The sequence below is a fragment of the Corvus brachyrhynchos genome, unplaced genomic scaffold, assembly GCF_000691975.1.
Source record: "Corvus brachyrhynchos isolate BGI_N302 unplaced genomic scaffold, ASM69197v1 scaffold130, whole genome shotgun sequence".
Taxonomy (NCBI): Eukaryota; Metazoa; Chordata; class Aves; order Passeriformes; family Corvidae; genus Corvus; species Corvus brachyrhynchos.
Genome location: NW_008236193.1, coordinates 531635 through 554858, shown reverse-complemented (window position 1 = coordinate 554858; position 23224 = coordinate 531635). Strand labels below are relative to the sequence as shown.

Below are 23224 nucleotides of genomic sequence, written 5' to 3'. Positions count from 1 at the left end.
CAGTCCCTCTGCAGCTCTCCTGGAGCCCCTTTAGGCACTGGAAGCAGATTTAAGGAGTCCCCAAAGCCTTCTCTTCTCCAGGTTGAACAACCCCAACTTTAAACACACTTTTTTCCCACTAACCCCACACTTTTTGCTGGGCTGCAGCCTGACACCATCAGCTGTGGAACAGCCAGGTGTGGATACAATACTGCTGCTGCCATGTACCACGGCCGGGAGCTTCCCCAGCAGCGTTTGCAAGGTGCTCAGGGAAGGTGGGAAGAACAGGCCACACTTCCAACAGAAGGGTCCACCTCAGCTGGCCAGAGAGAGAAGGGAGGGCAGAGCCTGGCCTTGGCAGAGTCACCCTCAGCCTTGTCACACCACTTCCTTTGTCCCACTCAGCACAGGGAGGGAAGCAGCGGGAGCTCTGCCCTCGGAACGGGGCACACTGCGCCGGGGCAGAGGCTCCTTATGCCAGCACGTTCCCAGCCACCACACACATGCAGGGGAGAAAACACCAGGAGCAGGAGGATGGGCTTGCGGACAGCAGAGGAAGGCAGGGCTGCACCCAGGAGGAACTGGGGTGGAGGTCCACCCTGAGAGGTCTCACCATTGTCCTGGATGATGCGTTTGAGGTAGTCGGCCATCAGCGTGCGCAGGGCCCGCTTGTAGGGCAGCCCCAGGCGGTGGGGGAACACGATGGCTGTGTCCACCACGGTGCCGTGGATCAGCTGAGGGAGCAGCAGAGGAACAGGGTTATTTCCCCTCTCCCAAAGGGACAGGCACTCCTCGGGATTAGCCATGCCGCAGCACCCTTCCGGTAACCTCTGGGGCTCTGTGCAATGCTCTCGGCAGCTTCCGACCCAACCAGTCTGGCAGGAGGCGCTGGCTGGAGGCAGGATGACTCCCCTTGCAGGGTGTGTGCACACAGGATTCCCACTGCTGTGCCAGCCACACACCTGCCCCCAGAGCCCCGAAACCTCACGTTCAGGGCAGCAGAGGTTCGGGGCTGCTCCAGTTCGTGTAACTCAAGCAGGACAGGTCAGTCCTTGATCCCCCGGCCTGGAGAAGCTGGAATAGCTCTGGAGTCTTTCCCAATTGAAAACTAAACTGAAGAAACAGCTGACTTCACAACAGCCTCTGTGTAAGTTGTAGCAACCTTTCAACTGCTTCTCAAGATGGAGCAGCTCAGTCCAGTGAGTGGCATCCCCACCCATGGCAGAGGATTGCAACTGGGTGATCTTAATGGTCCCTTCCAACCAAACCATTCTGGGATTCCAAGACGGGGACAGAAGTGGGCAGGATGTGCACGACAAAGCAGGATGGACATCACACTGCTGCTACACAACAGGCCTGGCCTTTGGGGTGCAAACCAACCCCAAATCCTCCCATCCGTCAGCAGTGACTCAACAGGAAGTTTTTATCCAGCACCAGCTCAGCAAGGATGGAATGGAACAAGGAAATCCTATCACTGATTCATATCAGAGAGTGTTTTGAGTTGGGACCTTTTAAAGGGCTTCTACTCCATCCCCTGCCATGGGCAGGGACACCTCCCACTGTCCCAGGCTGCTCCAAGCCCCAATGTCCAGCCTGGCCTTGGGCACTGCCAGGGATCCAGGGGCAGCCCCAGCTGCTCTGGGCACCCTGTGCCAGGGCCTGCCCACCCTCCCAGGGAACAATTCCTGCCCAAGATCCCATCCAGCCCTGCCCTCTGGCACTGGGAAGCCATTCCCTGGCTCCTGGCCCTCCATGCCTTGTCCCCAGTCCCTCTGCAGCTCTCCTGGAGCCCCTTTAGGCCCTGCAAGGGGCTCGGAGCTCTCCCTGGAGCCTTCTCCTCTCCAGGTGAGCCCCCGCAGCTCTCCCAGCCTGGCTCCAGAGCAGAGGGGCTCCAGCCCTCTAATCCAACACCTCAGCTATGAATTGTCCCCACGCTGGAGGAACTGAGGATGCTGAACAGGTCCAAGTGCTCCCTGCCCTGCACCAAGGGGCCTGGGGACAGCCAAGACACCCCACCTGACAGTCCATAATCATAGGGCAGGCTGGCTTTTTTTAACACTGATTTCTTCCTCTCAGGCTAAGACAAGATTAATCCCTTGCTGTCATGAACTGCATTCAGTGGGAGCTAAAGGAATGTGGATGAAGGCGATCCCATATTCTGAGCACAGGAGTGAAATGCAGGGCCTAAGAGGTAAACCTGCGTCCTGACCAAGGGATGGCTCTGCAAGCCCTAACACAGATGACTCTGACAGGACCCTGATAATCCCCTCTCCTCTCTGCCTCCAGGCACCAGCTCATGTTGCAGGACAACCCCTAACTCCACCAGTTACAGCTCCCAGAACAGCTGCACTTTAACAGAAACAACCTGCTCCTCTCCTTGGAGTATAAAACTGCCAACATTATGGATAATCTCCCCTGGCCTGCACTCAGCTTTGGCACCCTCCCAGACACACTGGTAATTACTTATGTAGATCAGGAAGACTGAGGAAACAGGATAATAAAGCTTTAAATAAAACTTGAAATGCCATCAGCACTTGGAACTTGCCACAGCCATTAGTGAGATATGGCTTCACTGCCACAGCCCTCGGCCATTCCGCCGTGACACCCCACGGCCCTGCAGGATTGCTCTGGGCTCCTCCTCTTGGCAGTAGCTGTGGTGCTAAGAGAAAATCAAGCCTCTAAGAGGCCAAGGCAATCATCTCGAGCTGATCTAACTGGGAGTAATGTTTTTCTGATGATGATGAAGCCTCTCCGAGGCTGGGATAAAGGGTGCCACGGAGAGGTAAAGTGTTTTACAGGCATTAAAAGCTCCTGTTTCCAACCCAGCGCTGGGAGCTGGCAGCCCCAGAGGCTTCCGCAGGAGAACTGTGGGACAAGGAACGGCTGGGGGAAGTTCTGGCATGTGAGCACAAAGACTTGGCTCCTGCCTGCCACACGCTCTCCTGGTGACCCGGGACAAAGTCCTGGGGCCTCAGTGCAGGACACACTCCCTGGCAGGACAGCAGAGGTGGCTGAGGGATGGGCACACCGGGCTGGTGAGGGCCAGGCAGGAAACAGGACAGCTAAAAGGTCAAAATAACTTCATCAAAGTAACACCACAAGTCCTACCAAAGGAGGCACAGAACAGAGAATAAATCTGGCAGGGGTGAGAGGCAAATGATTTGGGATCAGTCATAGAATCATGGAGTAGTTTGGGCTGGAAGACACCTTAGCGACCATCTTGTTCTACCTTCCACTAGACCACGCTGCTCAGAGCCCTGTCCAGCCCAGTCACCTTTGGACAGGTCTGTCCCCCTGGGCAGCAGCAGCCACTAAAAACTGGGGTGACACCATGAGTGACACACATGACCCCAACTTGCTTACTCTTCCACCACAACCAACTTCACACAGGCTCAGAGACTGGACAGACCATGGAATCCTGGAATATCCTGAGCTGGAAGGGACCCTCAGGGATCATCAGTGCAGCCCCTGGCCCTGCACAGACACCCCAACAACCCCAGCCTGGGCATCCCTGAGAGGGGGCGCTGCCCAACCGCCCCTGCAGCTCTGGCAGCCTCGGGGCCGGGCCCATTCCCTGGGGAGCCTGGGCAGTGCCCAGCAGCCTCGGGGGGAAGAACCTTTCCCTGAGCTCCATGCCCAGCCCTGACCCAGCTCCAGCCGTTCCCTGGGCTCCTGTCCCCGGTCATGAGAGTGAAAAGTTCGGTACCTGCCCCTCCTCTTCCCCCACGAGGACATTGAAGACCACAATGAGTCCCCCCTCAGTCTCCTCCAGGCTGAACAAACCAAGTACCCTTAGCTACTCCCCATGACCCCTCTCCAGACCCTTCCCCATCCTCACAGCTCCTCTGGACACCCTCTAATGGCTGCATGGCTTTTTTATATTGTAGTGCCCAAAACTGCACACAGGACCTGAGGTGAGGCCGCCTCACTACTGTGAACTCCTGGTCCTTGGAAATAAACAGTTCCTCAACTTAAAGGAGACACCTGACAGCCCCCAGGGTGGGAAAGCACCACAGGGAGATGTGAAGGCAAGAGCCCAAGTTACCTTTAGTGCAAATAAGTCGCTTTCCAAGCTGTGCCCTATCAATATGGTGTCTGCACTGAACATGTTCAGTAGGACGGCTTGGACATCCCGCAGGGTGATGCTCGTGTTCTCCAGGTCCTCTTCTGTCACACCTGAGAATCTGCAGAGCAACAGGAGACAGGTGGGCTTCCTTCACTTGAAGAAGGACCTCAGGGCCCAAAGCCCCTCAGCCCTTAGGGAGTGGTGGCCAGTGGAGCTTCAACAAGTGCTCCCAGCCACGCCAAGCTCCTGAGAGAGCACAGAGCTCTGTCCCAAGGCAGACCATCCTCACCTGGTGTTGTAATCCACCACCTTGGAGTCTGGCTTGACAAAGGTGTCGTAGACCACTTTCAGCTCCGAGTTGATCACAGTTACTCTTGTCAGCTCCAGTCCTTGCTTAGTGTAGCACTGCGAGGAACAGGGCAGATGTGAAGAGAGGCACAGCCCAACCAGAGTGTGGGATCTGTGGAGCCCCTCACCCAAGTGCTGCAGCTCCCAAAACGCAGCACAGCTGGTGCAGGCAGGACCAGGCAGCAGCACTGCCCAGCGTGGGCCAGCCAGAGCCTGCCAGGGCTGCACAGCCCTCAAGTCAAACATACCAATCAATAAGAGCTCATTTACACCTCCAGCACCAATATTCGGAACAGAAAGAAGGAGGTTAGGAAACAGCTTCCCTTCAGCTGCTTGTGTCACACCTCAGCCATGCCCAAAAAGCTTTGTTTTGGCTCTGGACCCACCATTTCACAGTCTAAGGCGTAGATCCCAGGGTAGCCATCAGTCGTGGGCAGCTTCTCAAAAGTCTTCACAAAGCCATCCAGGCTCTCCTTGCGCCCGTCGTGCACGTGTTGCTGAAAGGAAAGGGACAGCTGGTGATGAGAAGAACAAGAAGCCAAAGAGCCCACTCCAACAAACCTGCACTTAACAAAAGTGGGTTTTTCATAATTTCTTAATGAGGAGTAAGTTTTGCCTGCAGTGAGCCTGAGAAGTTCACAACCACAGCAAACGCAGCCATGGGCAACCCTAATTCCAAAGGCAGATCAGGGCTGGTGGCATCCACTGACAGCACATGGAGGAGCAGGACATCAGGTGCTTGGGGAGAAGGAGCTTTCAATGTGGAGCAGAATTAGTCAGGAAGGGCTGAGGCCTGACACTGATGTAACTCCAGCTCCTGGTTCCTGTGGCCAAGACATGCCCAGGGGCAGGATCCTAACCCCAGACACCCCTGTGACACCCAGCTCCAGAGCGTGTCTGTGTGTGCACCCACTCAAAGCCACTGCATTCCAGACCCAGGCAGCCCACACGAACAGGAGCTACAGCCCACCAGCACTTGAGGCAACAGAGAGCATTTCCAAGCATTGCTCCCAGCTAAGGCTCCAGGGTTAACAAGATCCAGCAGGAAAACTCAGGGAGTGATTTCACAAGTGGCTTAAGCCACTGCATGACTGAGCTGCTGTTGCAACACAGGTACTCCCACACTCTTCCACAGCACAGATCCCACTGGTTATCCTGACACCTACTCTTGGCAGCAGGAGTTGCAAGCTGGATGAAGTTTAAAGGGGAAGCAGGAACAGGTAACCAAGGGCAAAGCGGAGCCGTGCCTGCCCTTTTGCCTGCTGACATGGTTTTAGGTAAAACCACACCCAGAGGTGATGCTCTCCCTCCCTTATGACCCTGTGGGGTTTTTTGTTGTGTTTAAGTTTTGTCTGTCCCTACATCTCCATGTATTTGTGCACAACCTCAGCAGCCTGGGCACAGCCTCCTTCGTCATGCTCAGAACCACAGAACCACTGAATCCTTGAGGTTGGAGAGGACCCCCAGGATCATCAGGTCAGCCCAGCAGCCCCATCATGGTCACCACTAAACCACATCCCCAGGTGCCACATCCACACGTTTTTTGAACGCTTCCAGGGATGGTGACTCCATCACTGCCCTGGGCAGCCCCTTCCAGTGCTTGACAACTCCTTCTGTGGAGAAATTTTCCCAATATCCAGCCCAAACCTCCCCTGGCCCAGCCTGAGGCCGTTCCCTCTCCTCCTGTCCCTGTTCCCTGCGAGCAGAGCCCGACCCCCCCGGCTGCCCCCTCCTGTCAGGGACTTTGGCAGCGCCCCCAGGTCGCTCCTTTGCCCCCGGCCTGACCCCTTCCCCCCGCCCCCCCAGCCACTCCTGGTGCTCCAGCCCCTTCCCCAGCTCCATTCCCTTCTCCGGACACGCTCCAGCCCCTCAATGTCCTTCTTGTCAAGAGGGGCCCAAAAGTGGCCCCAGGATTTGAGGTGGGGCCTCAGCAGTGCCCAGCACAGTACAGGGCTTCCCACAGGTCTCACCCTACAAGGAATGAAAGAAACTGTTCTGGTTTGTCTCAGGACTAAAGGCTGGAGAGATGAGGAACTGAGGCTCTTGTAAAGCTGGCATGTGTGGGCAGAGAGAAAACCAGAGCAGGATTTGCATATTTTCCTGCACAGGTCACTACTGCAGGTGCAGCCAGAGCACAGGAACTGCATCATTTGAAGTTAATGAGGCAGCTGGGCTGACACTGAGGCCGATCTCTCCCTGTATCCACAGCCAGCACTGCTCAAAGGCCTCAGGGATCACTGCTTCCCAGGAGGAAGGGGCCACACTTGTCCACTCTGCACCTATGGCACGGACCCTGCTCTGCTGAGGGAATGGGGAGAGCAGCTCAGCAGCCAGGAGACAGCAAACACCCCTCCCTCACAGCTTCAGCCCTTCCCTCCCTGTGTAATCCAACAGAACTGAGCACTGAAGTGAAAAAAAGTCCCCTTTGAGGTATTTTTCTCCATCAGCTGTTGTTCTGAAACTGCCCAGTTCTTCCTGGCTGGGAGGAGGGCAGGGAAGTCACTCCTGTTTTTGAGACTCGGAGAAGCAGCAGCCTCGGGTACCACAAAGAGCAGCTGCTCCAAGCTCCCGGAGCAGCACGGCTCCATCCTGCCATCTCCTGCCTCCCTGCCTCACTGCAGCACCAGGCAGGGGCATCCCTGGGCTTGGAAAGACACACACGAGCTTTTCTAACCAGCTCCGGGCCCAGTCACTGAGAATGGTGGCTTACTACGAATATTTTCTGCTTTCAACACCCTTCTTCAGAGCTGAAGGGCTCTGTGCTCACCAGTGTCCCAACATCCCAAAATTTCCCTGCGTGCTCTGATGCTGAGCAGGCTGTGGATCCAAATCTGCCAAAGGGTGCTGTGAAAACTGGGGGCTTATAAAAAGGAGGGAGTGGGGCTTTTAATACTGGTATGGAGTGACAGGACACAGGGAATGGCTTCCCCCTGCCAGAGGGCAGAGAGAGATGGGAAATTGGGAAGGAATTGTTCCCTGGGAGGGTGGGGAGGCCCAGAGAAGGGGATTTAAAAAAATTCCTAAATTCATGTGGAAAAGAAGGAAAAGTAACAACTTGATCCCATCCAATCTAAAGGTGTAGGGCAGACTTTCATGGTGCCCAGACAGCTCTTCCTATTGTAACAAACCTTGAATTTTGCCCAGAATTCACCTTCTACCTTTAGCTTTTGGTTCTCCCCTGTGTGGCAGCTGCCAAATATAAAAATGCCACTAAAACAAGTGACAAGGAGCATGCCCAGAGACCTGAGGGAAAGGCACAAGACAGACTGGGGGTGCCAGGCTGGGACACGACTCTCCTGCTGCCTCAGGAAAGAAAAAAGCACCTGTGCAAAGGTATCCCAAAGAGAGCTCTGCTCTACCAAACTCCACATCTGAGCAGGTTTTTCATTCTTTTTTCTAATGCTAAGCTCCCTCAAAAGAAGTTCTGTGGTATTTTGGAGTTACAACAGGCTCCTTGGGAAGGTTCCTCCCCTCATTACAACCAAGGGCAGGCAACAAACAGAAAGCTGGTAAGAAAAGATTTGTCCACCAGGAGAAAGTTACCTCAGCATGGGAATCCGGGAAAGGAAAAGATGGGAAAAGGGGTTTGGCACTCTGTTGCCAAGGCTCTGAGACTGCTCCTTAAAAGGAAATCCCTTATTTCCCATTTCCTCTGTGATTCACTAAAGAACATGAGCTTTTCTATGTCCCTCAAGTAGATGAGCTGGGCAGCTCGGGATAAATGAACCCAACTCACCCCAGACAGCTGAGTGTCAAATACTGGATTTTCCTACCTTTGCAGAGCAAAACAAAATTTAAGTTGCAATTGTTTTACCCCGTTAAGGGAAGCCACTGTTCTTCTAAAGGCTTAAGCAAGGACTTCCCAGCCACTGCCACTGTGAGCAGAGCACAAGTGTCACAGAGAATAAAAAGGTGTTGTTCCATCACTTACTTTAGCAACCTGGCAGCCTGGTGACCCCACAGCTCCGGAGCAGCAGCTGTAGTGAGTTTCCCACCCACCTGGCACTGAAAGAGCAAGAGATGAAGGGTCAAGGAGAAGAGTCTTGTTAACAAGAGACCTGAACTTCAGCTTTCACGTGCAGATCCCCTGGATGAGCACAACAATAACGTGTCAAACACAGGGGAAAAATAACTGTGGGTTCACAGGCAGCAATCTGAAGAGTTTAAGTCTCTGGTACTCAGCCAGACAAACTCCAGAAGCCACTCAGATGCTCTGATGGAAAACCAGAGCAGAGCTCAAACTAGGTTAGTGCCTTGCTGCAAATGAATTCAACCAAGATCAGTAAACTCTCCTGGGAGTGACAGACCTCTAGTGCTCCCAGACAGCCTCTTAAAAGGCTGATCTTTTTCCAAAAGCACAGGAAGGTTTTTTCCTTCACTTTTTTGAACAAAGACTGAGCACCTCTGCTGCAGCCCCAGTGTCACATTCTGGGGACCGCCAAGCCCAGCAGCTCTTTGCGAGGCCATTTCAGTGACAGGCCCAGGAACTGTCACCACCTGGCAGCGTGACAAGCCCCAAAATCAAGCTGAAACCTGAGGAAGACTCTGTGTTTGGAGCTGGAGCACAGCCAGCACGGGCCCATCCCCCTGGCAGGGCTGTACCTCTCTGCTTGCGCAGCCGCCCCCAGTGATGGACGCACTCCTCCTTCCGGATGCAGTTCCCCGAGGCTGAGACCATGTACTCGGTGCCACAGCGACAGCAGATCCTGCAGGAGGCTTGGGGACAGGAGAGAAACAACAGCCAGGTCACTGGAAACCCCTCACCTGCTTAACCTGGCCAAAGCAAAGCAAATCACAGTCACTCAAGGCCCGAACGCTGTTAAACGACGTCTTCTGTTAAAAGGGATTCCAAACGTTGTTCCAAACTCCTCTAAAGGCACAGCAATCCCTCTGAAATCTGCCCCCCAGACACTTCCCAGAGGCAAACACAACGACTCTCCAGTGGTTTTGGTCCACAGCAGCTGCCCCCCAGCTCCATCACGGTTTGCTGCATTGTTTCTCCACGCACTGCAAATTACATTGGAGTCTAACACAGTTATTTTAAGAAACAGGATAAATAAGTCATTCTTTGGACACCAGAGCTAATGAAGCCTGGTTTCCAGGGGATCTGTGCCTTGTCACTTCCAAATGACATTTTAGCTCTTCCAGGGCACAGCTTTTTTGTAAGGATTTTCCAGCAGCTAAACCCAGGAGCACTTAGGGCAGGGCCTGGCTCAGCCACCTGTGCTTTTACTGCCCAAAATTTGGGGAAGGGAGATGCAAAAAGCCACTGGGAAGAAGCTATCATTCTTCTGATCTCCATGCAACTCCACGAGCTTTGGTGTGAGCATTAAAGCTGTTAGCACATTCCCAGCTCTGCCCAACACCAGCCCACTGGTCACAGCAGCAGCAGCAGCTTTAGTTAAACAAGGAGAAATCCAAAGATCCCACAGCATCTGCAGGAAACTGCAGGAACAAAACCAGGAACGTGAGCTCAGGATCATATAAAGGAACTGGCTGGTTCCCTGGAAAAAAGGGCTCTCACAAATACAGCACATGACAGTGTTAATGCAAGAGAGCTTTTGCCCAGGTTGCTTCAGCAACCACAGGACAAATGTAGACACAAGGTGTTAACATGGATGAGCACTTAACACACTTTAGTGAGGTCTCTCCACACAGATGCTCAGGGGAGCATGGCAAAGCACCTCCAAAGAAATCCCCAGTCTGGGTTTTATCCCTGCTGCAGCACAGCCTGCTTCAGTCAGGGTCTGAGGGGCAGAAATCTTGCCAGGAGTTCAGAAAACTCAAAGGAGGACCCCATCCCATTCTGAGGAAACCTATGGGATCAAGGCCAGGTTGGACAGGGCTTGGAGCAACCTGGTCTGGTGGAGGGTGTTGCAGGGGGTGGAATGAGATGGGCTTTAAAATCCCTTCCAATCCAAACTATTTTGTGATTTTATGATCATTTTGTCCAGCTGCAAAAAAGGCTTTGGGGAACTTTTTGGCCCAGGACTGCCACGAGATCAAACAGAAAACTCTGCAATCCAGAGCAGCACAGCAGGACCCCACTGCAAAGCCAGCCTGGCCCAGGGTCAGTCCTTATCCCACCGTAACAGCAGCTCACATGGATAGAGAGAGAAAAAAAATCCTTCCCTGGGAGAGGGGAGGGTCATCAAGTGCAGAACAGGAGCCTCCTTCCAACCTGCCCAATTGCTGTTCTTTGGCAGCACAGAATCATGGAATTGCTAAGGCTGGAAAAGACCTTTAGGATCAACTCCAACCATCAGCACCACCACCATGGTCACCACTAAACCATGTCCCCAAGTGCCACATCCCCACATTTTTTGAACATTTACAGGGATGATGACTCCACCACTGTCCTGGGCAGCCTGTTCAATGCTTCACAACCTTTTACACAAAGAAATTTTCCCTTATATGCAATCTAAACCTCCCCTGGTGCAACATGAGGCTGTTTCTTTTCTTCCTGTCACTTGTTACCTGGCAATTAGAAATTAGAAACCTCCCTCAGCTTCACAGCCCCACAGACTATAAACTTTGGGTCAAAAATAGCATTCTCAGGATGTGAAAGCTGAAGACACTCTCCGTGCAGGAACGCAGCAGAACTCTGCAGTCACACTCCCCGTCACAAGAGGAGCAAAGGCTCCACACTGAGACCTTCACACAAGCCAGAAACGGGCAGCTCCAGCTGTACCCAGCAAATCCTGCAGATGGAAAGAGCCAGCAGAGCTTACAGTCAATCACTTTCTTCTCCTCTGCAGTGAAGAGCACAGCACGTCCAGCCTTCTCGGGGTGAGGCATTGGGTACCCGTTCTCCTTGAGCTGCTCCTCGGTCATCAGGTACTCCTTGAGGCGCCGGTACAGGGCAGCTCCTGCACACAGACACAGTGCTGGGGTCACATCACTAAAGCAGAGCCTGGCTCTCTGGCTTTACCAAGTCTTGGTAAAGCTTGATAAACTGCCCCCACCACTCTGAACTTGCTTCCACTGCCTCAGCTCAGGATGGACAGGGGGATAGGTGTTGGGTGGTAGTTTTTAAAATCTGGTCATTAGTGCACAAGTTGATTTTTAAACTCCCTGAACAAGCAGCGTTAAGTCTGGAAAGCACAGCTGGAACAGAATTCCTCCAAAAGGCCCATCTTCAGCCTTTCTGTTACTGACAGAAGCAACCCAATTTGGGTTGGAAGGGACCTTGGAGATCATCCCATTCCACCCCTGCCATGGCAGGGACACCTCCCACTGTCCCAGGCTGCTCCAAGCCCCAATGTCCAGCCTGGCCTTGGACACTGCCAGGGATCCAGGGGCAGCCCCAGCTGCTCTGGGCACCCTGTGCCAGGGCCTGCCCACCCTCCCAGGGAACAATTCCTTCCCAAGATCCCATCCAGCCCTGCCCTCTGGCACTGGGAAGCCATTCCCTGTGTCCTGTCAGTAAATGTGAGACTTCTCCCATACTAATGTTTAAATGCTACAGCTGATAATTGGTAACACAGCCCTCAAACACCCCTCTAAGGCCACCCACAGCTCCCTGAAAATTTCATTATCAGAAGTTTCTTCCTGCTACTGATTTCAGGCTGCTCGTTTCATTTCACAGAATAATTACAACTTCTTGCACTCTGCTCAATATCTCCTTTGGCTGCTGCGTTAAACCCTTCCAATATTGCTGGGTGCCCTTTGATGTTGCTTAGCTGAGCTATACTGGCCCTTTTAAGCTTTCTCAATGTCAATTCCTTCTGCTCCGTGGCCTCCCTGTCTCTCCTCTGATCTCCTCCACAATTTGCCTACATCTCTTGGCAACCAAAATACCCATAACTGATTTGAGCCCACATGAAAAACGCTCGTGGCACAACCCTTTGGCTATGATACGACCTTACTGTGACATTGGTGAAAGTGAAACTGAACCCTGCAGAGATGGAGATTTTTAAGTTTGCCTTTTAATATGACAGGCACATTGTAAAGAACTGCTTCAGGGCAAGAAAGTTAAAGTAAAATAATGCCCAAAGCAAAAGAGGCAGCTCTGAATGGTTATTGATGCTCCATCAAAGCCAGCCAGGTTGCAGCAGTGACCTCACAGCCCCAGCAAGGAGAGAAGGAGGACACTGGTCAGGAGTGTCACCATCCACCAAGGGACTCTGCAGCTCTGTGCTGCAGCCAGGTAATAACTTCTAACAGAGAAATCCCAGCACTTCAGATCATAAAATCCTGGAATATCCTGACTGGGAAGGACCCTCAGGGATCATCAGTGCAGCCCCTGGCCCTGCACAGACACCCCAACAACCCCAGCCTGGGCATCCCTGAGAGCGCTGTCCAAACGCTCCTGCAGCTCTGGCAGCCTCGGGGCCGGGCCCATTCCCTGGGGAGCCTGGGCAGTGCCCAGCAGCCTCGGGGGGAAGAACCTTTCCCTGAGCTCCATGCCCAGCCCTGACCCAGCTCCAGCCGTTCCCTGGGCTCCTGTCCCTGTCCCAGAGCAGAGCTCAGCCCCTGCCCCTCCGCCTCCCCTCGGGAGGAGCTGCAGCCCCCAGGAGCCTCCCCTCAGTCTCCTCTGCTGCAGCTGAACGAGCCAAGTGCCCTCAGCCGCTCCTCAGAGCCTTCCCCAGCTCCGTGTCCCTCCTTTGGACACTCTCCAACAGCTTTGGACCCTTCTGATCTTGTGGTGCCCAGAGTGCCCCCAGCACTGCAGGTGAATGCACCAGCCCTATTCTGCTCCCCCCAGTCAGTGTTACACCTCAGCTCCACCCTCACAAGTGACAGCCCAGCAGGAGCAGGGTCTGACCTGTCAGATCCTCGGCTCTCAGGCTCCCAGAGTAAAGCTTGTCTTGGCAGCCAGCCTCCCACCCAGCACAGCTTCGTGGGACACCACCTTCTTGTTACTCGTCTCTGCAAGGAGAAGGGAACAGCAAAAGGGGACAGAGATCAGGTACCCAGTGGGTGACTTCAGTCCTAGTTTGGGACACTACACGTGGGCAAGAGGAGGACTGTGTTTATCCTCTTGGACTCTTGTTTTGCTCCAGAAATGGATTCTTTGTGCCACGTGCTGGCCCAGCATTTCCATTCCAGCACCACAGAGGGTTTTCAGTTCACACTGTCAGCCCACAGTAATTTTAAGGGCAGCAAGGACACTTTTACAGCTCTGCTAGAAACCTGTGGCTCTCCCTGCTCACTCTGCACAGTGAGCTCTCCAAATGACCAAAAGCAAGAGAGGAGCCAGCACAGAAACAACTTGACCCCTTCATGTGCTGTGTGGGGGCATCAGCCACCCCCAGGGAGCAGCTTTGATTCTGGGGCTCTGCCGACCAACCTCCCACGCAGGATCTTTCAACTTCTTTCAGAATGGAGCTTCAGAACTCTAGAATATGCTCAGCACATCACATAATGGCAGAGAGGGGCTTTTTACTAATCATTAACTGGCAGCCCTCTCCTAAAGGCCAGCCTCCAAGTTCAGCTGCTCTGCCTAATGGCCAGGAACGTAATGAAGACAGAGGGGAGAAAAGGGAAGAGACCAGGGGAAAAAAATTCACAAGAACAGCACAAATTGATTGTTTAATGTACCCTCTCGAGAGCCAATAATGAAATGTCTTAACCCTCTTCATTTCTCTCTTGAAGCTTAATGTGTGTAACAGATTTCTGTGGTGATGGACGAGTCTATCACTTTGAAGGCATCATGTGAAAGTTACTCCATTAGCAGGGCTTTTCATTTGAAAGAACTTGTGCTAAAAAAAAACCCCACCCGTGTGGCATTATCTCCATTTAGGCTGAGAGAGCCAACAAAGCATTGCAGGACCTGCCTCTTGAAGGCCCATTAAAGCTTGCCAGGCTATAAAAAGCTAAACTGGAGCTGTTTGCCTTTCAGCATAATGCTGCTGAGAAATGGGTTCTGGCTTTTCAACAAGTTTCTCTCTGTGGTTTGTAATCCCAGCAGGGCTCCAGTTATTAAACTACAAGGTACCTACTGTTGGTGCTGGCTGGGGAGTTGGGCACGAGGCTGCGGAGCTTCTTCAGGGTGTTCACAGCCACGTTCAGGTAGATGTTGCGGCTGGTGCTGCGCTCATAGGCCACCTTCTCCTCTGCCAGGGCCTGTGAACAGCACAAGTCATCACCACACACTCTCTTCCCACTGTTCACAGAACTCCAGAATGGTTTGGGTTGGGAGGAACCTCAAAGATCCTTTTTCTCCCCCTTCCACTATCCCAGGTTGCTCCAAACCCCATCCAACCCGGCCTCGAACACCCCCAGGGATGGGGCAGCCACAGCTTCCACTGCGTTTGGAGAAAAGAAATGTTTGGCTCTCAAAATACAGACACCAAGTAGGACAGCAAACAAAAAACTGCCTGACAAATGAGTAATAAAGTGGAACATGGCACCAATATGTACTGGTGCGGGGTCTTGCTCAGGTAAGTAAGAGAAAAAAAGTAATTTCATTTTAAACAAAGTGCTGGAAAAAGCACCTTCATGTGCAACTTTCTCCAGGAGATTAATAAAAATTTCCTAATTGGCAAAAAATTACTTTCTTCAAACTTTAACATATTTTAATTTGGTGTCATATCATCCCTTCTCTTTTCCCCAATATAAAGTCTGCTGCCTCCTTGGCTTAAGCATTCCAGAGCTGTTCTTGCTACCAGGAAGATCTGACCTGGCCTTGTTTTCACCAAGTAATTCTTGATTCTTGTTCTTGGAACTGCCTGGGGAAGGCTGCTTTCCCCACTTTGGTGCAGTGCAAGATCTTAACTGGTAAGAAAAGGAAGTTTGGCAAATGGTGACTCCTTGGATGTCACAAGAAGTTGGGAAGGTGGAATCCCACAAAAGAAATCCTCGCGGTGTCTGCTTTGTTTCAGAAGAACCACACCATGTTCTGCATTTACCCCACTAATGGCCAGGGTTTCTCAATAAAATACATTATTTTCTCAACTCTGCTTTTGGAAATCCTACTGCTAGAAGGCTCCTTAGAAGTCTCCTTAAAAGCCTTCAGATGCAGCAAGGAACCAACTCCCAACCAATCACATCTATCCCAAACACTTCCCTGTGCTCAACCCTTTCATTCCAGGAGGTGTTTCTGGCTGTTCCAGAGCAAAAGGTCTTTGACCATAATGCACATTCCCCTGCACTCCTCTCCCAGGGTTATTAAAGGGATCAGGCAAGCTTTCCAAATGAAGGGAAAGATGGGATTTCCTACTGGAAGGCCCCACTGGAATGACACCTTCTGGTAATATTTAATACCAGTTTCCTCAACAGAACTGTTTGTGGATAGAGGAGTTTTCATGGAATCAGGGAATGGTTTGGCTTGGAAGGGACCTTAAAGATCATCTAGTTCCCACCCCCAAGTTTCTGCAAGCATAAATCCAATCCAGTTTTCTGGATTTGCTACCATTTTAGAAGGTCTTGGCCAAACAGAGGATGTCATTCCCTGCTGCAAACTTTATTCCTGAGAAGCAGGGATCTGTACAGACCTTGTCGAAGGCTTCCTGGGAGGAGGAGCAGAATTTCAGGCACTCATCAATGAAGAGATTGAGATACCTCTGACGAATGTTGGTTGGGACTTTAGCACCAAATTCTGTGGGAATAACAGGCCTCTGTAAAGTGGTGCTCTGGAGGTGAGACAGAGAGAGACAAAGAGGCTGGTCAGGCTCTAGGAGGTTGCTCTGAGGCTCTCCCACTTCCTGCTGTTATTAATCATGGGGTGACTTCCTTTCTGAAAATCTGCCCAAAGCCAAACTTAACACGCAGCACTTTTGGTACTAAAAATACCACTTGAGGCTTCACCACCTTCAGTGCTTTGACTCCTTTAGAAAACAAGTGTGTTTCATTCTGAAGTCAGCCAGGAGCCAAGGGCTCCAGTGGCATTAGTCACAGCACTGCCTGCACACACAGGCATTCCAGAGCAGGGAATGCTGACATTTCCAGCAAGACATCCAAGGTTAGGATGGCACCAAGCACCACAGGCTGAACTGGAGCCATGAACACACACCACCACAAGTTATGGGCACCAAAGCCAGGTTTGGTTCTCTGGCTGTAAAGAGAGAACAGGAGGCCCCTCGTGCCGGGCTGGCAGCCACCTAAACCATCCCACTTCCTGGGGCATTGCTGCAAATTCGCTGAATTGGGGGTTTTCTTTCTTTTTTAATGCCAATCATGATGTTCCTAAAAGGATTTCCCCCTTCAATTTAACGGCATGTTCTTCAAAACCTGCGTGTTGGACTGAGCTACGAGCCACCACTGCAGTTTTCCATTTACCACCAGTTTATTCCCCAAATCACAGCACTTGCCTCTTTTTCAGAGAGGAAAATGTACATTCATCTCTAACACACCCAATTGTTTTGTCAGTTGTTCTCCATCCCACCCAAGAGATATCCATAAACCAAACCATCTGCTGCAATCTGGAATAGAAACAGCTCTGGGGAAGATGTCAGCTTGTTCCAATGGGAGCAACTGGTCCTATCTCAGTGGGGAAAGGACTCCTTTTCCCCAGGAGACTCTCACTTTGATGCCCTGTTCAAGGGGATTTGGTCCTTTTCATTAAATAAATAAATTCTCAGTCTAATATGATACCCTTAAGCACCTCTGTAACTCTGCTACATATTTTATCCTTTCAGTTATTTCTCTTCTTTTTAATCAGCTTCAAGTTCTATGTTACTATGGTGGCAGTTTGGGTGGGAAAGGAAAAAAAATGACTTTCACTCTTCTAGAAATAATCAGAGCAAGTTATGACAGATCTTGACACAGATATCATCAATAAAGGGATCTTTAATCAAGTCCTGGCACGAACCACGTTCTGCCATCCACTCCAGCAAACAGCTCCTTATGCCATCCCCAGGCTGCTCTGTGAGGAATTCTTCTCTGAATTGTCTCAGCAAGTAACAGGTTCCCAGTGCTCATGGGGAAAAGAGGAACTTACAGAATCATGGAGTTTTGGGTTGAAAGGGACTTTAAAATTCATCCAGTGCCACCCCTGCCATGGGCAGGGACACCTTCCACTGTCCCAGGCTGCTCCAAGCCCCAATGTCCAGCCTGGCCTTGGGCACTGCCAGGGATCCAGGGGCAGCCCCAGCTGCTCTGGGCACCCTGTGCCAGGGCCTGCCCACCCTCCCAGGGAACAATTCCTGCCCAAGATCCCATCCAGCCCTGCCCTCTGGCACTGGGAAGCCATTCCCTGGGTCCTGTCACTTTGCTAAGGAACTCATAGCAAAGGTACCCAAAGGCTGGGCAGAGATCCCAGGGGCTAAAGAGAAACAGATCAAAAAACAACTAACGAAGGAAAAACAGTCTTTTCTTTAAACACCAGCAGCAGCATGAAGTTCAGTGATCACACTTTACTATCTAGGTCACAGAGGGACTTTATTCATAACCACCTACCTCAGTGTGGCCCACAAAGCCTGGGAAGGCCATTAATCCATCCCTGGCTTCTGAGCACAGGAGGTTCCAAGCCCCTGACCCAAACACACCCAGGCCACTCAGCACAAGAGAAGGCTCAAACTGGAGACAAGTGATCAATATTCACAGAGATCAGAGCAGCACTTAAGTATTTCTACCTTTTTAAACTTCTACCCCTCGAGTGTTTAATTTTTTATACAATGCTATCTAGGAAAACCACAGGAAGAAACAATCCCACTTAATCAACATAATCAAAACACCACTTTCAGGGAGTGCTAAGTTTGGAACAGCAGGATCAAACATCCCACCCTCCCCGGGGAATGACAGGAAAGAATTCAAATTCCCCTTACCTGTAAGGAGGGAACATGTGCTACCCTTTTGGGCACGATGGTGCTGGTGGTCTTGGAAGCCATCCCAGCCAAGGTGCAAGGCTTCAGAGGAAGGGTGGGGGCTTCAGAGTCATTGGAAGGTGTGACACTCCTGCCACCAACAGTCGTCTTACTGCTCCCGAGGCCTGCAGGGAACACAAAACACTCAGGTGCAAATCCTGCACTGGGCTTCAGGCTGCCAGAATGAACTCACTATCAAAGGCCAGCGCTGCAAGCTGTGATTTTCTCAAATCCAGGTCTCCAAAGGGATACAAATTGGGCAATTTTACCACCTTGCAGGCAAGGATGAAGAAATCTTCTGCCAGGAAACGCGTCTCATTTGGGTTTGTTTTGGGGTAACTGAGTCAGCAGAGTTTAAAGAGGTAACTCTGTCAGCTGCAAGGCACTGACACCCCACACGTCAGCTCTGAGTCCTTCCACTACAAAGGGACAGCAATGAGCGTTAATTAGCACTTCCCTCCTGCTCCTGCGACCTCCAAAGGCTTAAATGGAAGAGGGAATGAAGAGCAAACACAATCCAAGGAAGAAACAGAAAAAGGAAAGGCTGAAGTGAGGGAGGCCAGGTGAGACAGATGAGGCTGCACACGTCTGACCTGTTGCTTTTCAGAACAGGGCGGAATTTCTCAGGGAAAGACCTTCCCACTGGACACTATCAGCAAAGATTCAAGTCATGGCAAGTCCTACACATCCCCTGACAGTTTCACATCTGCTCAGGAGAAATGTAAACACACGGTGGTGCCTTTGACCAGGGGGAGGACAGGACAGCGATCCCAAATCCCGCCGCTGGCTTACTTTGCTTGGCTGCTGCGGTGAGGGCTGCATTTGGCACGTGAGCAATCCTCCTCTTTTCTCCTGGCAAACAGAGAGAGGTCTTTTGAACGGCCACAGCCAGCTGTGCTGCCTGCTGCTGAGCCAGCTGGATCCTCTGGTAACACACCTCCTGGGCCGTGGGGGGACGGTACGGCCGCACTACCGGCTTGCTCGGGGCCTCTGCCTGCACAGACAAACAGCGTTTAGGGCCAGCAGCTCCCCTGCTCCATCCACACCCTCTGCCTTCCACTCACCCCAGAAAGGTCTCTTCTCCTCAACCCCTCTGTTAGCAAGTACAGGGTTTGGAGAGGAGAAGATCCCAACTGTCTTCCAGAACAAAGTAATTAAGAATCATCCCTTGACAAACGTGGCATTCATGATTCACGCTCTGGGAAGGCCTCCCAGCTCACTGGCACATTCCTCAATTGGCAGGTGGTATTAATGAACTGCTTTTAGAGGCGTGATGTTCCCCGTGGCTGTGCCCAGCCCAGTCCTGGGTTCTATCAACACTCTCAGCCTTGCCCTAGAACACAAACGCAGCCCTGTGCTGCCTACTTTGCTTTCTGCTGCAGTGGAAAAGTGACAACAATTCTGCGCTTCCCTGTGCCTCACAATGCTGAGCTCCACTGCTCTCTCCCTGAAGACCCCCTGCATCCACCTCTGCACCACAGCAGCTCCCACCTCTCTGCAGCCCTGGAACTGCTTAAAAGCCTCACAGATATGTATTTATGGGATGAGAGCATTACATAAACTGAGCTCTCAATTTCAAACAGGCTCTGTCCCTGCCCACTTCTGGAGGCACCTCAGTGCCTCAGCCGTTAACAGCACAGGGTCCACACGTGTTTCCTTTGATGGCCAAATTTAGGTTTGCAGGAAAAGTGCCAGAAATGATGTCAGCAAAGAGAGAAGTTTCCTAGCAGCAGAAGTGCAAGACAAGCAGCAGTAGTACAAACTTCACTCTACTTAACAGCCTTTGAAATGTGAGGAACAGGCCTTCCCTCCTGAAATCTCGGAGGAGGGCGGCTCAGTGTAACACCTGGGGGCAAGCTGGCACCTACTGCATTCCCGGCCTCTGATGCTTCTGGATACCAAACTGAGTGCAGTCAGACATTAAGTTATAATTACAGACTTCCAAGCAGGACAGGCCACTCATTTTCTGCCTCACCTGCAATTCCTTTGGCCCCCCCATTTCCCCTGGCAACCAACCCCGAATTCGGCTCCCTCCCCTTCTCTTGCTCGGTCCTTGAGCTATAAATCATGAGCAAGACTTGAGCAAATATTCCACTTGGAGGGACACAGCAAAGCACAGGCCTCAATTCTGAGGTGAAAAGTGGCAGTTCACGTGTTACAGCACCTCCTGGGCAGAGCTGGGAGCTGCTCTGAGCTGACATACTCCAGGGAATGCAGGTCCTGGAGCTGCCCTGGCAGCTGAGCACACCAGATCGGCTCTGTTTGCCCAAGCAGAGGCTGTGCTGGGGCTCCTGTCTTTGGAAAGCATTTTGGGATCAGCTGTCACATTAAGAAAATATATTTAAAGATCTGCACATGTCTAAAAGGCGCCTCTTTACAATAAATATTTGAGTTAATGAATTTCCAAGCCATTTGCTTCAGTCTCTTATCTCTTCACTTTGGAAGAAAGGGCCCTTATCAAACCACATGAACTGGCTGGAGATACGCAGTTAAATAAAACCCATTGTATTGACCCCAGAGCTTCAAATTATTAAAGGCAAAAAAGCCTCTCCTAGGCAGAGAGGAAAGGCAGAACAATTAATTTGGACTACCCAGCTCAAATTAGTGCACAAGCCTCCACTCTTATCCTGCTGCAACATAAAACTAATCTGTGCTCAGCACCTGGAGGGAAACACATTAAACCCTCAGAGAAAACATGAATTAAAATCCCAGGGAGAAAGGAATAAAAAAATCAGAATGTCTTCCTTGCTTTTTTTTTGTTTTAATTCTTCTCCTCTGTATTTTCCCAACTGGGAAAGAAGAGTATCCAAACAAATACTGCTGAGATCTTGGCTGATTCAGAACAGATGTCAGGTAATGGTTTTAAACATCTGACCAAATTCCTGCAGTATCTTTGAGATCACAAGGCACAGAAAAATACCAGCAGATGCAGAGTGACCTTGTGTCCAGTTGATTTTTATTGAAATCACTGAATGAAGCTATACTGGAGAAAAACGAACATCCCAACCTATCCCAAAGGGTTATCCCAAAGAGCAGAATCCATTCACTCTTCCCAGCCTACCCTTGGTTTTAGGAAAGTTTATTAGAGTTTTGCTGCCACTTTTACTGGATCCTAAACATGGGAGCTTTTTGAGAAACTAGAAAGAGAGGAAATAAAACTGCCACAGACTAATTCCAGCACAAACAACTCCCACGCTGCTGCCTGGCCCTGGGAGTGCAGCCTTTTCCAGGGTCAGGACAGAAAATCCTCACTTGGACCAATCTAAACATCTGCTTCTAAATCTGCACTTACATTTCCTTGTTTGACAAGATGAGAGATCCTTCTTTTTTGGCCAGGAAACAAGGTAGTTAAATTATCTTCTGTCTTTTCTTCATTTGCTTCCTCTTTGGACAGCTGGAAAACAAAAAAACAGGAGAACAGACTTGAAGACCCCTCGCAAGAGGGAGATGTGGAAAGTCTCCTTTTGGGTTAACCTTGCAGGGGGCAGGTGAGAACACCTGGTCAGCTGCTGGGCCACTGACAAGAACCTTGCTGAGACCCCAGGAGCCACCAAGGAAGCCAAGGAACAGCAGCAGAACATTCCCACCCCAGCAGCAGCTCCATGAGCTGGCATGGGGCAGGATCAGCCTTACCTGCCACAGGAGCCTTGAGCAGCCCTCCCCTGCCAGCCACTCACACACCTCACCTCTCATGGCATTCTTACAGTCCAGGGGGTTTGGGGTGCTTTGGATTTTTTAAGAAGTTGGGAACTGACTCATTTCTGCCCCAGGCAGGTGCTGACACCTGCCCAACACCAAACCACAGTGCCCCCACCCCACATTTAGGGAAACGTTTCTCTGCAGGTTAATCCACAGCTGTCACTGTAGGAAAACTCTGGTGACACAGCCCAGGTCACATCCAGAAACTCAGCAGGAGGCAGAAGCACCTCTCCAGCCAAAGCTGCTCCGAGCTGACACCTCAGACCTGCTCCTGGACAGGGAGAACCACTTGGAAATCTGCTTGAAATTCGACTCAGTTGTTAACTGATACAAAACACACTTCACAAGTTTATTTTTCAGAACTCCAGCTGCTCTCCAGACAATCTTGTTTTCAGTTTTTCAAAACAACTCCTGGCAAAACTCTGAGATGAGCCTGACAATCTCTGAAACTCAGCAACAGAGCCCAAGGCTGGATTTAGGGATTTAGCTCAGGCACCACTGGAGATAAGCCTGCGTTCATCACCACAGGGGCACTCTGGATGAACACTGCACCCTGAATCACTTGGCTCCCTGGGAACTCCAGAGCCTGTTAATTCAGTTACATCCCTAATAAACTCTCTCACAGTGCAATTCTCCCAGGTGGAAAAGCACCGCACTGCCCACACACAGCTTCCTGCAATCACAGATCATGGAATATCCTGAGCTGGAAGGAACTCACAGCGATCATGGATCCAGCCCCTGGCCCTGCACAGACACCCCAACAACCCCAGCCTGGGCATCCCTGAGAGCGCTGTCCAAACGCTCCTGCAGCTCTGGCAGCCTCGGGGCCGGGCCCATTCCCTGGGGAGCCTGGGCAGTGCCCAGCAGCCTCGGGGGGAAGAACCTTTCCCTGAGATCCATGCCATCCTCCCTACACATTACTGAGGCCAAACAACACGGGGCTGTGTTGGTTTTGCACAGGCTGGTGTTTGGTAGTGGGGGGACCACAGAGGTGGCTTCTGTGAGAAGCTGCTGGAAGCTTCCACCATGTCCAGCAGACCCAATCCCTGATGGCTCTGAAGATGCACATGGCACTGGCCAAGGCTGGGCCAATGAGAGAGTTGGTAACGCCTCTGTGATAACAGAGAAGAAAGAAGAAAATCAAAACAAAGTGGGGGTAATTTGTATTCCAGCTAGAGAAGAGGAGGAGATGAGAACATGTGAGGGAAACAACAGGGAGACACCAAGGGCAGTGGAGAAGGAGGGGGAGGAGGTGCTCCAGGAGCCAGAGCCGAGATTCCTCTGCAGGCCGTGGTGAGACCATGGTGGAGCAGCTGTGCCCCTGCAGCCCCTGGGGATCCATGGGGGATGCAGAGATCCACCCACGGCCCCCGGGGATCCATGG

At 51.6% G+C, this 23224-nt stretch overlaps 1 protein-coding gene across 1 annotated transcript in view; it reads right to left on the bottom strand.

Annotated features, from left to right (window-relative positions):
- REXO1 (RNA exonuclease 1 homolog) overlaps nucleotides 1-23224 on the bottom strand; it is a 40297-nt gene that overhangs the window by 2970 nt on the left and 14103 nt on the right. The window contains 14 exon segments of the mRNA XM_008639103.2: nucleotides 593-713; nucleotides 4025-4163; nucleotides 4335-4450; nucleotides 4780-4890; nucleotides 8325-8398; nucleotides 8996-9109; nucleotides 11125-11262; nucleotides 13161-13190; nucleotides 13193-13264; nucleotides 14338-14461; nucleotides 15832-15969; nucleotides 18103-18266; nucleotides 18934-19135; nucleotides 21434-21535. Coding sequence (XP_008637325.1) covers nucleotides 593-713; nucleotides 4025-4163; nucleotides 4335-4450; nucleotides 4780-4890; nucleotides 8325-8398; nucleotides 8996-9109; nucleotides 11125-11262; nucleotides 13161-13190; nucleotides 13193-13264; nucleotides 14338-14461; nucleotides 15832-15969; nucleotides 18103-18266; nucleotides 18934-19135; nucleotides 21434-21535 — 1645 coding nt within the window.